This window comes from Nicotiana tabacum, chromosome 21 (assembly GCF_000715075.1).
Source record: "Nicotiana tabacum cultivar K326 chromosome 21, ASM71507v2, whole genome shotgun sequence".
Taxonomy (NCBI): Eukaryota; Viridiplantae; Streptophyta; class Magnoliopsida; order Solanales; family Solanaceae; genus Nicotiana; species Nicotiana tabacum.
The window spans coordinates 35,981,527-35,998,276 of record NC_134100.1 but is presented as its reverse complement, the minus strand read 5'-3'; the positions used below and the strand labels follow the sequence as shown (position 1 = coordinate 35,998,276).

The 16,750-nt window shown below is 40.1% G+C and overlaps 1 protein-coding gene and 1 long non-coding RNA gene across 3 annotated transcripts; one reads left to right on the top strand and one right to left on the bottom strand.

The window, feature by feature from the left end:
* The first annotated feature begins 13,097 nt into the window (after positions 1–13,097).
* On the top strand, positions 13,098–14,089 carry LOC107770454 (uncharacterized). 2 transcript variants are annotated; one of them, XR_012704659.1, is made up of 3 exons: positions 13,098–13,411; positions 13,545–13,638; positions 13,754–14,089. It is a non-coding gene; the product is annotated as an uncharacterized LOC107770454 (long non-coding RNA). The 2 variants fall into 2 exon arrangements; XR_001644618.2 differs by having other exon boundaries at positions 13,099–13,411; positions 13,856–14,089.
* Positions 13,946–16,379, bottom strand: LOC107770453 (pathogenesis-related thaumatin-like protein 3.5). The gene is made up of 3 exons (XM_016589760.2): positions 15,558–16,379; positions 14,572–14,833; positions 13,946–14,452 (listed from the first exon to the last, which is right to left on the bottom strand). The coding sequence occupies exons 1-3, from the start codon at positions 16,045–16,047 to the stop codon at positions 14,308–14,310; spliced, it is 897 nt and encodes a 298-aa protein (XP_016445246.1). The 5' UTR covers positions 16,048–16,379; the 3' UTR covers positions 13,946–14,307.
* Positions 16,380–16,750: the final 371 nt, after the last annotated feature.

Here is a 16,750-nt window from a genome sequence, read left to right as displayed (position 1 = left end):
AAAGCTGTCTAACAACGAGGCCGAGTATAAGGCCATGATTGCAGGTCTCGAACTGTCTAAAAGCCTGAGGGCCGAGGTGATCGAAGCTAAGTGTGATTCCCTCCTTGTGGTGAACCAAGTCAATGGGACGTTCGAAGTCAAAGAGGAACGAATGCGAAGGTACAATAAGCTGCAGGTGACATTACATCGGTCCAAGGAATGGACTTTGCAGCATGTGCCTCGATATCAAAACAGCGAAGCCGATGCCCTTGCTAACTTAGGATCATCGGTGGATGACGATGAATTCAACTCGAGAACGGTCGTACAACTCATGAAATCGGTAGTGGAAGAAGGCCATGCCGATATAAACTCGACAAACTTAACCTGGGATTGTAGAAACAAGTATATAGATTACCTAAAGGATTTATTGTAAGGGACAAACGGTCAAATAAACCGTGCCCACATATACCACTTAAGCCATAACACGAAGCTTGTACACATTTGCAATTTTGTATGTTGTGCGTAGAAATGAAAGAAAATTCCTAACTTGCAGATACATATCTTGTCTCTTAAAAACTACTACATTTTGTTCCTTAAGGATATCAGGCCCAAGGGCCACCTTTGTACGAACCCAAAAGATCAACCCCACTCGGGGATTGTCATCCAAGGAAAACTCGGACGGCTCGGGCTGTCAAAGCCCGGGGGCACAAAAACCTATTAGGCAGTGCCCGAACTTTAAAAGCTACGACCGCCCCACTGAGGGACTGTCGTCCTGGGCAAGCCCAAACGACTCAGGCATTGAATCCCGGGCTAATAAGCCTATTTTGAAATACCCGAACTTAAAAGGCTACGTCCATCCTAGAAATGGATCGGTGACGTCCGAAACCCGTAACCAAAATAGAAGGCCTTCAAAATTTTCAAACCGATTCAAAGGCTACCCTCGGCAAAATTACAACCTAAAAAATTAAATGTAAGCACTTTGGGGAAAGCTTCCGGTCATACCAATCCCCTACGAGTCTTAAGAAAATTTTTATCGAGAACATGCCTTGTTCGAACCTCCGAACAAGACCTTATTACTACGTGCCAAGGCATTTGAAATCTTTGCAATCGTAAAGAAAAAAACAAAAGAAACAAACTTGAAATTGTCGAAGGGAAAAAAGGAAGAGGCCTCAACATAATATACAAAAATACAAAAACAAAGAAAAATCAACAAGGCACCTAAGCCTGATCTTCGCCGGAGCCCACCTCATCACCAGGGTGAAGAAAAATCTACAAGGAACCTGAGCGTGATCTTCGCCGGATCCCGCCTCATCACCGGGGCCATCGGGGTCTTCTCCGCCCTCGGATCCGCCGGAACCCTCAGATCCCTCGTCATCCTCGGGGTATGGCAACTTATTGGCCTTGGTCTCGAGACTCTTAGCATTTTTGATCTCGGCTGATAGGTCAAAACCCCGGGCATGAATGTCTTCGAGAGCCTCCCTTCGGGACTGCCACTTCACGTGTTCAACAATGACTTTCAGGCGGTCCTGGGCTGCCTCAGCGTCAGCTATGTACTTGGCCAACATCTCTTCAGCGTCGGCCCTGGTTATTTCCGCCGCTGACTTGGCTGCTTTAAACTCCTTGGCAAGGGTATCCCGTTCGGCAACGGCTGAGCCTAGTTGAGACTGGAGGTCTTTGACTTTTTGGGATCAGGCCTTAGCTTTCTCCCTTGCCACTCGAAGTTGGGCCTTTGCCGAGGCCAGCTGGTTCCGGGTAGTCTCTTTTTTCGAAGCCAATCGGTCCATTTTGCCCTTCCACTCTTCGGCCATGGCCTTGACCCCGTCCATCTCAGCTCGGAGCTGGTCGACCTGATCAACCTTCTGCTAAACCTACGGGTCCTGACTGTTAGTCACCATGTCTAACTCATCATCACTAACTTCAAAGATCTTTACATGTTCCACCAAGTTGGCATGTTCTTTTCGAGTCGTGTCCAACTCGGCTCGAAGGTTCTTGACTTCTCCTTTGCGTTGCTCGCTGAGAAGCTTATACATGTCCCTCTTCTCAGCAATCTCTTTGACTTCGGCCTCGAGTTGGCTAAGCTCATCCCGGTACCGGAGAAAGGTTTCATGGTGAAGCACCGATACCTACAAAATAAGGAGAGAAAAATGCATTAGAGTCATCAAAAACAAAACCCAAGATAAAAGAGTGTGATAACACCTTACCCGGTTCAACTCCTGTTGTGCTTCATTGAACAAGAATGTCGCATCCACCTCGTTCATTTTTGCCTGGTCTTCTTTGATTACCAGGCACCGGAGGTAACTTGCTATCCCTACAGGGGAGGAAAAAACCCGAGCATACTCCAGAATGGTAAGAACAACAAATCTCTTCCGACCAAGATCCGTGCTCAGAGCGGGGAACCGATTGATCAACCTCGGGCTCAAGTTCGACCCACTGACCTCCAAGGATGGAATTTTCCTCGGCACCTCTAAATCTCCCAACCCGATGAAGTCTTCCAGGGCGGTTGAGTCCACACCATCAAAGAAATATTGAAAGGGATTGTCCACTCCATGGACCCCTTTATTGGATCGCTCCTTCGTCACTTGGTCTTTGTCAAACATAGACTCCATGATTGAAGGACATCCTGAAATTTCTATGACACCAGGGGAGAGAGGGGAAGAGCCGACGTCTCAAGGAGTCTCGGCCCTCTACCCTCGCCCCTGCACCAGCCTCGTGCACTTGAGGGAGATTAGCCTCCGTCGTTTTCCCCTCGGCTGCCACCTTCTCCTTAGGGACAGACGACTCGTGGGCCACAAAACTTTCATCTTCCTCGGGCTCGTCCCTGAGCCGGAAAAGTAAGTCCGAGTCAAGCACTCGGGAGCTGGAGCTTTCCTTTGGCTTACTAGCCTACCTTCTCCTTGGTTTCTTTCTTTTCGAGCTCGGGGAACTCGGGGCCCTCCTCCTTTTATTCTCTTCGGCTGTGGCTCCGGGCTGTCGCAAAGCAAAAGGATCGGCGGGTAGGACCTCACACCCTACCAAGGGCCTAAGCTCGTCTTAGGCAAGCCTGGAAAAAAAAGAGAAAAAAGAAGCAATGAGGACATAGTAATGAAAAAAGAAGGTTTAAGGCTACTTAACTAGAGAAAGGAATCTTACCGTGAGATCGGGCCTCCCAGTGGCACTTTGAGAGCTCGTGCCACTAGTACTTGACATAAGGCATCTGCGAACAAATGCTTCTGATCCACTACTTGAGCCGAGGAATGGCGTTTGGAACTCGAGCGAAGGCTGCACCACAGCGAACACCGATAAGAAAAGGGAAGATAAAACATGAAATCTACATTTAAAACTAGTTATACTTACGTGATACATTCCACTTCTCGGGGAACGGCCTCCACCCAGCAGGTATCAGGTCAGCGATCCTCACCCGGATAAAGCATCCTTGCCAACCTCGATCCCGGTCCTTATCGATACTCAAAAATGGGGCTTTGCTGGTCGGGTGTACAAGCTTTATCAGTCCCCCTGGAAGATTCAGGGACTGTGTAAGTAGAGCAGATGATCGATGGTGAACGTGCATGGATCGATTTTGTTCACAAAGAATTGGAGAAGGATCACGATGGGTGAATTTTGCCAAGGCATACGCCGTACCTCCTGCAGAAGTCCAAGATGTCCGGGTTCACCGTGCCCAATATAAAGGGATAAGTGTAAATACTTAGATATCCCTCAGCATGGGTAGTGATATCGCCATCGGGCCCGAGAATCACTACATCCTTATTCGCCCAGCTGCAGTCCTTTTGAACTGTAGGAAGAACGACCTCGGTAATAGAGCAAATGTACCGTGACACCGCCTCACATCAGCCTTGAACCGAATAGGGCTTTTCAACCTTGAAGTCGTCATTTACTGAACCCCCCCTGAGGACGAACATTTTCAAGGGGGGCTCGGCTGCTGGTTCATCAGTGGCCGCACCCGGAACAGACTTCTCGAGGACAACCACATCAGGGGCGGTCTCCTCGACCTCAGTGGTCGGCCGCAAAGAAGAAGGAGCATCTTTATGGGGAACAGTCTTGGAAGTCTATGCCATTTCTTTTATCTGGTTAAAAGGGTTTCAAACTATGAAGGAGAATTTAGAGATGAGAGGTGAGAACATGCTAATAAAAACAAGCACATTGGCTTAAGTAAAGGGTAAAAGAAAGGTTGTAACTTGAAGAGCGAAGGTAAGAATATTGAGGGATGAAAGAAGATTGTAATATCTTAACGGATCGAATGTAGAAACTTGGTCAAAATTAAAAAAAATGAACAAAGGAAGGGGTATTTATATGGGCTTGGCGCCGCTTCACATTCAAGCAGTACCTGCCGATGGCTGACACGTGTTAGGGGTCATTATGATATGACTGACTGGACGTTTCAGTTTCTTTATCATTTTGTGTCACAACGTGTTGAAGAAGAGATCGAAGAACTCATATCGCTCCTCGGCGTTTCCGTAAAACTTACTATCCAAGAAACATGGGGACTATCTGTATATGGGTGAAACCTGACGAGCGCAAAACACCACTTTAATTTATGCTCGCTAGTCAAAGATAGTATAGTATAATATCATATCCATATGGATTGGAGTTAAATAGTATTTTTGTAGTTTCTAGCTTGATTGCTATCCAGGAGAATCAACAATCGAGATTTATATGATGAATAACTAAACTTAACTAAGAATCTAAAGTTATCGACTAATGACAATCAAAACAAGGAATAAACAAAGAAAGTTATTAGTGGGAGAATATAGGATTTTGATAGGATAGGTGCAAGATAAGTATTTGGGATCTAACTCTAGATAATTCACTTCTAATGTTCAAGTGATTTTCTCGAATTCACTCAATTATTAGTTCAAACGTTCAGCAAAAAACTCCTCTCTCGATTAAATTTTAACCTCACAAGATGAACCAATTTAAGCGCGTGAAGATATGCAAGAATGCATAGTGGATTGGTCTTTAGGAAAACCTCTCGATTATCCTCCTAACTAGGTTTAATCAATAATTCAACTAGCCTCATTCAACTACAAAGAAGAATTAATATACTCAACCAACAAGATAATGCAAAGGTATCACAAATTATGTCTCTCTCGATTATATGAACTAGTGAATATAGATGCAACAATTAAATCATCCAAAAATGCTTCAATACATAAAACTAGAGTTATAATCCACAAAAATATATCAACACACCACATCCATCAAACCCTAAAGGGAACTACTCCATAGATATGGAGCAATTTATCACAAATATGTTTAAAGTAAAGGAAAACATAAAGTGATCCAAACTCGGGTCTTGAGTGAGGATTGAATGATGAACTCCTTGTGCCTTTACTTCTCCAACTCCTCCTTAGCCTCCTTAGGTATCCAATATGTCAAAACTTCAGAAAATAACATTTTCCATGTATTTATACCAAGTAGGGTCAGGCCCAGATGAAATTACCTTCTCCTAGCCGAAATAGGAAAATTACTCTGTAAATATTTCCCAGGCGCACCGCATGGGGCGACGCGCCATGCAGGGCATTAGTGGGGAAATCCAAAGAGTTGTTTCTAACATGCAACATGAAATTGTACATGCACGGTGCCCCACACGCCATCCCACGCACCGCGACAGTGGGGTTTTCTCAGAGTACAACTATTTTCGTGCGTTTTGACATCCAGATTTGGTCCTCGACCCTCGAACATGATCCCGGCTTAATCCCTTGGGCTTTTACTCAGACTTCAAAGCTCCAAATAGCTCGAATTCATTCATTAACATCTACATAGCTCGGAATCACTCCTACAAGGCATAAAACACACAATAAGCACAAAACACTACTGATTAAAGCTCAAACACAATAAAAGTGCAATAAATTAGAGTGCAATAAGTGACTAAAATACAAGATTATAACCTACCATCAACACCCCACACTTAAACCATTTCTCGTCCTCGAGCAATCAAACTACACTTCACATAGGCACAACCTTTTTAAACAACTCTTATAACTCATCACACCAAGAATATTTAAAACAAATTAAGTACAATACCTTAACATCCTAGCCTCAGGATTTGACTCAAAAGTACTACGCATTATTTATAACCCGCTCACTTACTCTAACACAGAAGTCAACGGTATTACCTTTCCTTCACGAATCAAATGCCCTCACACAACAATAGAGAGTAGTTCCACACACAATAGACATTAAGAACAATTAGGAACTCAAGATAGAAAGAATTTGCTCACCCTTAGAAACAACATTCATATGCCACAAAAGATGCACCATAGGCTTGCCCGTAGTGTACTACTATACTAATTGAGCTCATTCAGTCAAGGATTAAGTAGGACTTTACTTGATTGTAATGTAGGCTATGGGATGGGTGGGATATATTTTGATATAAGAGTGACTACACCTCCCTAAGCACTTTAATACATATAATTTACCATTCAAAATCCCACACTTATGTCAAACAAAAACTCCACCTTCACATCAATATACATTAACTCCCAACTTCTTTAAGCACAATTACATCAAGAGGTACTACTATCAAGGAATATTTTTCACAATCATACTCTTACTTTTTCCTTTCTTTTTCTTATTCAATTCATGTGGCTCTTACATTTTTAAAATAGTGAACCTTTCTCCTTATTTCATTAGTACCACTTAAAAGCCAAACCAACTACCCCACACTTCAACTTTTACAAAGTTCATAACAAATTTAAGTGCTCACGAGAGGTGAAAGGTTCAAATAGATGGTCAATTGGAACAAATGGGTAGTGCTTGTAATGTGGTTGCCAAAGAAATATGATTACAGGCTCAAAAGGGGTTAACTAAGATACATAACAATTAGGTGGGTAAAATCATATAATTGGCTCAACAAAGAAATGCCTAGATCACTTCCAAGACTGAATAAAACTACTATTTTGCTTTGCAAACACACATGGCAAGTTCTAGACATAAAATACAATGCACATAATAATACAAAACCTTACACACACATAACACATAACTCACTCAGGATCGGATTCATCAAGACACTCTAGTCAAAGCAGTTAAGCAAAGTTAAGATTATACAATTTAAGGTACTTATACAAGAGTCAAAACTGAGCCTAAGCGTCACACTAAAGCACTCACTATTCTCAAGGCATAATAAAGTCAAAATATATTGCTTTGAATTCAAATGATAGCACAAGATTTCCTACTCCTAACAAAAATAAAAGCTAACTATACCCGGTTCAAACAAAATCCTTGGAAAATAATTGCGGCACAAAGAAAAATCAAGGGGGAATTAATACACTACATAACAAAAGAAAATCTTTGTCTTTTTCTTTCAACTTTAATCCCTCAAGAAACATGTCGGTGATATCCATCATCAGGAAAAATTGAAATTGTTTCAATTTTTATGGGTTTTTTTTTCAACTACTACAACTAACAAAACTAACACATATACATACAAAATATAATTATCCCCCACCCCACACTTTAAGTTGTGGCGTGTCCCCATGACACATAATTAAAAAGCATAAGGTAAAGGAAACTTCCCTGAATATCTAGTCGGGATCTGAGTCGAAGTCGGGATCCATTCCTTGCCTTCGAACTAATGCGCACATCCATGCCAATAGCTTCTTCTCTGCCTTCTTGGGGTGCACCCCACACTTATCTTTCTCACTCGCTGCAACCTTCTCTTTTGATCCCTTCACTTTCCACTTAGCACTTTCAGCTGGCTTCTCCCTTTTCACCCCCTGTCTACATTCATCTCAAAAGTTACAATCTCCTCACATACTCTAAGCATGAGCTTTCTCTCGTGTATATCTAATATTACTCTACCCGTTGCTAATAATGGTCTTCCTAAGATTAGGGGGACCTCCTTGTTCTTATACATATTCATTACTATAAAATCTATAGGAAATACGAACTTATTACTACATGAACTAAGACATCTTCCATTATCCCCTCGGGTATCAGAGTCGTTTGGTCTGCCAGCTGCAAAGATATAGGCACTAACCTTATCTCTCAAATGTCCTTCTACAATTTTCTGTAAATAGATAAAGGCATTAAGTTAATTAAGGCACCAGAATCACATAAAGATTTATCAAAATTAATAGATCCTAAAAGAAAGGTATCGTAAAACTCCCTGGATCTCCACACTTTTGTGGGAGTTTGTTTTGCAATATTGCACTGCAATTCTCTGTGACCTTGACCACTAAGGTCTCTTCTATCTTCTTCCTCTTCTTTGTCAGAATCTCCTTCAAGAATTTAGCATAAGTTGGCATTTGGGAGAGCACTTCTGTGAATGACAAATTCATACTAACCTGTTTCAGCATATCCAGAAATCTCTCAAATTGCTTGTCCAGCTTTTCTCTATATAGCTTTTAAGAAAAAGGTAGAGCAGGCATATGCTCGCTCTCATTAGATTCATCCCTTCTCGAAGTTTTCTCCTTCTTCTTTTTGGCAGCTCTCTTCTTGCCTTTCTTCTTCTTGTCAATATCATTCTTCAGTTTCTCCTTACTTTCCTTTTCAAGTACCACCTCTTTTTGGATTGGAGGGGTATCTTTCAACACTTTTCCACTTCTTAAGGTCACATCATTCACTGTTTCTTTTGGATTTCTCTCAGTATCAGCTGGCAGAGTAACTAGGACTCTCTCAGATAATATTGTCACAATATGTCCAATTTGTCTCTCCAAGTTTCGAAAACCAGTGCCCAATTCTTTGATAGCTGTCTCGTGAGCATACAACCTCTCATATGTCTTGATAATGAAGGCCTCCATTAGATCTTCTAGACCAGGCTGATTGGACTGCTGAGGCTGAAACTACTGCCTCTGCTAATTTTGGAAGACTGGAACTAATTGTCCCCGAGGTCTAGAGTTATTTTATTGCCACGCATTTGCAGTACCTCCAAGTGAACTCCATGAAAAATCGGGGTGCCTCTGACCCATTGCATTGTAATTTCCCACAGCATTCACTTCCTCAGTTCAGACTAGAAATGCATGAGTAGGATGTCCTCTTCTACATATATCACAAGCTGCATAAGGCTCACTTTGTATTGTAGCTAAGGTCAACTTCCGTATTTCTTTAGCCATAGCATCAAGTTGTACCTGCACAGATGTGTTAGCATCAACCTGGTGAATACCTATCGATCTTCTTCTTTCAGCACTCTCAGAAGGCCACTGATTTGCATCTTCAGACAACTCATCAAGAATTGTGACTATCTCCTCTGGGGTCTTCATCATCAAAGGGCCTCCAACTGCATTGCTCAATGTTCAATCCATCCCAAAAGTCCTGGAGGTGCATCCAGAGTTCAATTCCACTATGTTGACACTTTCTGACTGTTTCCTTAAACCTCTCCCAAGTTTCAAACACAGTCTCAGTATCTTTCTGGTGGAAGTTATGGATTTCTCTTCTATACTTACCCGTCTTAGCTGATGAGAAATATTTATCAAAAACTTTTCTGGTCATCTCATCCCATGTTCGAATCGATCCATTAGGTAAGCTTCAAAGCCACTGCTTTTCATCATCTTTGAGTGTGAAGGGGAATGACCTTAAGTAAACTGCATCTTGTGACACACCATTGTATTGAAAGGTGTTCATAATCTCCTCGAAGTCCATTAGATGGTTGTTTAGATCTTCGTTCATCTTCTCTCTGAAGATACAATTGCTTCAACTAAAAATTATTAGCTATAATTGGAGGTGGTCTAACACTTGATAAACCTTGATTGTATACTAGTCTAGAATAATCGCCAAGTGGTCTCCCAGGCAAGGGTTGATGTTGATTAAGTCTGAGACCTCTCTCTTCTTCATAGATGTTCTGTGCATCTCTAATAGTTGCTTCCTCAGCATCCCGTGCAGCTTGTTCTCTTCGTTAGGCTACTTCTCTCGCAGCCAAATCTACATTATTTTCACTGTTTCCAGCCACAAGTTCTTTAGTTGAGGATTGCCCAACCTTTTCTGATGTCTCGGTGAGACTTCTTTCCTTCCTCAGCTGTCGTAACTGCTTTTCTATCTCGGGTTCGTATGGTAGCACTTCCTTCGTAGAAGTTCTCATCATGCACCACTCTGAACCTGTAAGCTGCGCACAGTCAAAGAACACCAAACGTAAAAAGGAAAAATAAAATAAAAAGAAAAATTCCCGAATTAGCACAAGTAGCTATTTCAAACAGTATTGATTGCCAATCTCCGGCAAGGACGCCAAAAGTTGACGAGCGCAAAACGCCACTTTAATTTATGCTCGCTAGTCAAAGATAGTATAGTATCATATCGTATCCACGTGGATTGGAGTTAAATAGTATTTTCATAGTTTATAGCTTGATTGTTATCCAGGAGAATCAAAAATCAAGATTTATTTGATGAATGACTAAAATTAACTAAGAATCTAAAGCTATTGACTAACAAAAATCGAAATAAGGAATAAGCAAAGAAAGTTATCAGTGGGAAAATATAAGGTTTTAATAAGATAGGTGCAAGATAATTGTTTGGGATATAACTCTAGATAATTCACTTTTAATGTTCAAGTGAGTCTCTTGAATTCACTCAATTATTAGTTCAAACGTTCAACAAAAAACTCCTCTCTCGATTAAGCTTTAGTCTCACAAGATGAACTAATTTAAACACGTGAAGATATGCAAGAATGGATAGTGGATTGGTCTTTAGGAAAACCTCTTTCGACTATCCTCCTAACTAGGTTTAATCAATAATTCAACTAGCCTCTTTTGATTATAATAAGAATTAATGAACTCAACCAAAAAGATAATGCAAAGATATCACAAGTTATGCCTCTCTCTGTTACATGAACTAGTGAATATAGATGCAACAATTAAATCATCCAAAAATGCTTCAATACATAAAACTAGAGTTATAATCCACTAACAAATATCAATATACCATATCCATCAAACCCTAAAGGGAACTACTCCATAGATATGGAGCAATTCATCACAAATATGTTTAAAGTAAATAAAAACATAAAACGATCCAAACTCGGTTCTTGAGTGAGGATTGAATGATAAACTCCTTGTGCTTTTGCTTCTCCAACTCCTCTTTAGCCTCCTTAGGTCTCCAATATGACAAAAGTACAAAAAATAATATTTTTCCATGTATTTATATCAAGTAGGGTCGGGGCTAGACGAAATCACCTTCTCCTAGCCGAAATAGGAAAATTACACTATAAGAATTGCACAGGCGCGTTGCATGGGGCGACGCATCATGTGGGGAATTAGTGGGGCAATTCAGAGAGTTGTTTCTGACAGGTAGTACAAAATTGTACACGCACGGCGCCCCACTCGCCGCGACATTGGGGTTTTCTAAGAGTACGAATTTTTTCGTGCGTTTTGACATCCAGACTTGGTCCTCGACCCCCGAACATGATCCCGACTTAATTCCTTGGGCTTTTATTCAGACTTCAAAGCTTCAAATAGCTCGAATTCATTCCGTAACATATACATAACTCGAAACCATGCCTACAAGGCATAAAACACACAATAAGTACAAAATACTAGCGATTAAAGCTCAAGCACAATAAAAGTACAGTAAATTAAAGTGCAATAAGCGACTAAAATACGAGATTATAGCCTACCATCAAAACCATACCCATAAGCCGGTCCGGTTACCGATAAAATAAATCGAAAAAGGAACGCAATGATAAGAAACCGAAATCGAGGTAAGGGACTCATCGAGTCAGGCACCGGGGGCACGATGCCCGCCATCGAGTATATCAAGGCCATGACCCCGGGATCGGTCCAAATCCCAAAAAACTTCGGAGAGAATTATTGGGAAATCGAACACGATTAACGGAAGGTTGTAATATCCATGACCAACCGGGTATCACAACGCGTATCTCGGCATGTACCGACGGGAATGAGTAATTAGTTAAACGGGAGATTTTTATCTTTTATAGAATTGTACCTAGAGTGGGATTCCCCTACTATATAAGGGGGAGGGGGGTCTAATTATTCAATGAACACATTGTAACACGCATCCAAAAGCAATATACTATTATTTTTCTATAATTCATAGCTCTTACGTTGTTGATCTGTGTTTCATTATTATACGCCCGTGATCGAAGACGAATACCTCGTTGAGGATGCCCTCGAGTCCAGAATCATCCACCCTTATTTTCAAGCAGTTTGATAATATATTACAGTGATACCTCTCTATAACATCATCCCCATATAACAACACTTCACTATAAAAGCCAAGTTTTTCAGAAACTAATTTTTATATTATGTTATAATATGTGTTCTCTAGAACAGTATTTCGCTATAACATCCAAAAATATTCGGAACAAATGAGGCTGTTATAGAGAGGTTTGACTGTATATCTCTTGCTTCTTTATTCTAGAAATCTTTACCGTTTGTATTGAATAAATTCACGTATCCTTAAAATCACTTACAAATTTAATTGTTATCCGTTTTATAGGGTAAACAATAATCAAATTGATTTAAATAAAAGTCCAATAAAATTGGGCTAGTCCATTCTTCCATCAAATGGATCGGCCCATAAGCCTCAAGCCTAATGGCGTACTATGGTCTACTCTACCCCACATCTATAAAGGGGGTCATAGGGTAAGAAAAAGAGGGACAAGCAAGTAAGCAGACAGAAAGGCTAAAGAAACTCTGAAAAATAGCATCAAGGTCTCCCTCCACATCTGCAATCTTCGTCTGTGGTCAAATCCAAAGGCGAGCTGAAATCATAGGGGGCGGCTTCAAATCTTCCGTTCGTGATAACCAACACCAAATCCTGGTTCGTGACGCACCACAAATCTGAAATTCCTCAAGTTCAAGATTAAGTTCTCAAGCTCTTGAACCATCGTTCGTGAGGAGAAGAATCAGAGGACTACATCTCTTTAGATTTGAGATATTTTAGAAATTGTAACCTTATCACTTTGAAATCGAATATAGTATTTGTCACTATATTTCTTGTGTCGATTGTAATTTTTGAGGAACCAAAATTGGTTGTTACATAGGTATCAAGATCCGACTTCCTATAAATTATAATGATTGCTTTGCAATAATATATTACTTTTGTACAGTAGTCGGTACTTGAATATGCGCATTACTATTGCAACTCTTTTTTTTTAGTTTTGGAAAAATAGAAGAAAAAGAATCAGCACTACAATAATTTCCTCACAAGAGCATCTCGAGTGCACCCACAAATGGATTTATATTTCAAAGAAAAAGAAAATCACAAGAAATATTAGTCTCGCTGAAAATCCTTACAGCTGTCCTTTTGTTTTTTGGGTTAAGTTTTGTTTTATTCCACCGTATCAGAAAGATGATTCTCCTGAAAGTAGCACACAAATGAGCATGCTTATTACTTATAATTAGTACTCTTTTAAAAGACCAAAATGGTTGCGCCTTTGAGGAAAGTTTCTAGCCTTAGATTAGGACAATTTACTTTCCCTCCGTGCGCACCCTGCAGTAGTAATGTAATATCTACCTGCCTAAAGCTGAAACCATGTTTGAAGGTCAAGATTCAATTTGTGATACCTGCTTTTGTACATCACTTATTTGACAACTGTTTTTGCCGTAATTAATTTGCCTTGGCGATTAAGATATTTATACTTCAATAAAATTGTTCTGTTTCTCTCTTTGATTCAGGAGGGGAAGCCGAAAATTTGCCTACAGCAGCTGCCAAAGGTTACTAGCTAGATTGAGAAACAACAAAATCTAACCGAAGGCTAATAGATCATCAGTAATATATTCTGTTCCTTTTGTTTATCACCAGCAGTTAATTACTTCAATTTTCTGGTGAATGCTTAGTATACTGATAAATTATATTGTTTGTAAACTACCATTAAACTTGCTAGGTTTAGAGGTGCGTTTCTCGAAGATAGTTGGAGATTCTTCTGAGAGCAAATGAATAATAGTTTAATAACATCACTTGTTGAAGATTCAAGCTTGTTATGCAGGTGGTGTAACAAAAGAAGGCAGAACAGGCAGGAAATTAAAGGTAAAACAGGAAACTCAAGTGTTCAAAGAAAAAAAACCAAAAAAGATCGGGCTGGAAGATTGACATAGACAATCTTATTTGCTTGTGAGAGCAAATGTACACTTGTGATGGATATTATTTGCTTTTTCTTTTCACTTGTGAGAATTACTGCTGAATTTAAATGCTTCTTGGTTGAGTTTAACCAAGTACCACACTTGATCAACCTCTCTTTATTTTTAATGTTCAATGTAAAACTTCTTACTAAAATAATGCTAACTTGTCCAAGCAAGAAACTAGTTATATTTTTCAGAACCTAGTATTGTTTGGCTCTAAATTTTCTAACGGATGCCCAGCTTTTCCTTGAGGTACCATTCCTCTGCTCTATATCATGCATCCAATTCTGCTGAACAGTTGCGCAATTCTGATTGATGCTTAGAGATATGAGCTGGAAATTAGCAGGAGAATCAGCATTGGAAAAGGAAGGAGAATGTAGGAAGATGAAGCCACCCCTGCAAACTTTCCCCTTCTACTCACTTCAATAGCCGGAACTGTTGATGCTTCATTTGGTCTCTTTACCCTGTTTCAAATCAAACTCACTATTACTGTAAAACAAGGCGGAAAATAATACTTACATAACATGAGAATAGTTATTTGTCATTGATAACATTATAAAAGTTTTTATGAGATATTACGTACCCATTCATGGGACAAAAGATGATTGCATAGTCATAAGCCTTGCAGGTGAAAGTGCTAGTGCCATCATCAAATGCGTAGCTATAAGCCCTGGGACAAGCATTCTTAAAGATGCTCGAATAGAAAGATGGCCGGCAAGTTGTTGGATTTGCAAACTGTCCTGCACAGCAATACTGGTCTAAACCAAACGCCTCACATGCACTCTTGCAACCGATCACATTCCCTTCTCCATCGCCACCCACCACCTGAAGTTCTTTTGGACAACCTGTTCCATTTTACAAATGGATTGTTATTTCTTAATTATGTGTAAATGCTTCTAAGATAACTCAATCTTGTAACACTTTATTCCTAAAATAGTTAGGCTCAATTATAGAATATGATTCAGATAGCCGAGTTACTGTATTTCTGGTTGTGAACTAGGGTCAAATGGGCAGGATGAGCTAAGTCTCACGGAGTTAAAACGGATTGAATCAATTAACAAATTCAGGATGAGCCTGCAAAAAATTTACTTTGGATCAAGATGTACGGGTCAATTTGGACTAAATAATGAGACATTATTCAACCCATCCAACTCAAAATCATTTTTTATTTGTTTAGTTGTTCTTTATACTTTGTTTAATCACCAAATCAAAATAATACTAGCCTTTTTTCTTTTCTTTTTTTTAATTATCATGAGTTAAATACTATTTTTCTGTGTTTGCATAAGTTTTCTTATGTGTTAATTTGCGCGACACAAGTTCCCAAATTGGCCCAAGCTTTAAGATAGACTAACGTGGGTTATGCCTGAATTGACCTGCTAACGAATATATGCCTAGTCTAACTCGCCCAAATTAGGACAGTTGGTCGGATTATATTTCCGTAGGCTAATTTGGCATTTGCTGCGAACATACTGCAACTCTTATCTTTTAAACCAACTTGAGACTAGTATCCTCTGTGACATAGGCAGAGTCCTTAAACTAATTCAAGCATCAGCTAATTCGAGAACATACCCATGTTAAGATTTGACAGACAACCAGTGGCATTGCATCCTCCATTGATTCCTTCGGGCAGTGCAACCATTGGCAGATTGTATCCGTCCACGATGCTCACATCATAGAAGTCTTTGTTGTCTCCAACGCCCAGAGTTATCTCAAAGAGGGAGGCAGGTGGCGTGGCGCCAAGACCGCTACACTCGAGCTTTCCACCACAATCACCTGTTTGACATGAACCAATTCCTGATGCATCAAAAGTGCAGCCAGTTCTTGCCCAAATTCGACCTGACCAACCTGGTACACTTGGAATTGTGATGTTTTGGCCAGCATCTAATCGAAAGCCAGTCGCGGGAAGTGGAGGAGTTCCCGCGCCAGACAGTGTACCAGGCCATATTGTAAAAGGGCAGTTGTTAGAAATGGTGAAAGTGTAAGCAAAAGTGTAGGAAAAGAAGGTGCACAAAAGCAATGAAATTGAGAGCTCTTTCCAGGGAGCTTTGCTCGCGAGCATATTATTATGGCCTTTTTTAGTGTTTTGCTATATATGTTCTGTCCTTGTGGGGAATAGAATAGGGGCAGGAGGAGGGTCCAGTATAGGAAAATGAATCATTGTACCATATTTGTAACTCGAAGGATTCAAGGCAAAAGGAATTTGAACATATTGGATGCAAAATCCAAAGTCTGAAGTTGCTTTGCAAAATTTATCAGCCGCAAGATCACTCTTTAGGGTTTAGCATTTCTTTCATTTTGGATGGCCTCGATAAGAAGCAATTCCTTTCTTCGGAAACTTTGAGGATGCATTTGTCTATGGAAACAAATGTTAAGAAGAGAAAGAGAGAGAAAGTCAACATATAGAATCATAGTATTGCCCCAAATCCCAATAACATATACTTCAAGTATCTTGGAAGTGAATCAATTTCGTAGTTGTAAAAAGGTACGACCATATGAAAAAGGCTACCTAGATTCACCCGAAATAAACCGACAACGTTAAACGACAATTTAAGTAAGCAACTAGTATAATAAAATCTTGGCTTTGTGCCAATTAATGGAATAGATAATAGCTCGTCTTCTAATTTCAGCGTGGAGCAAAGAGGAAATTCATATGTTTAAATTCATAAGTTTCAAAAATCGTTTTCCTTTCATAAATATCGTGGGTGTCAAACTATGAAGGATATGCAATTGTACCCTATATTTGTGACACTTTTTAACCTGTA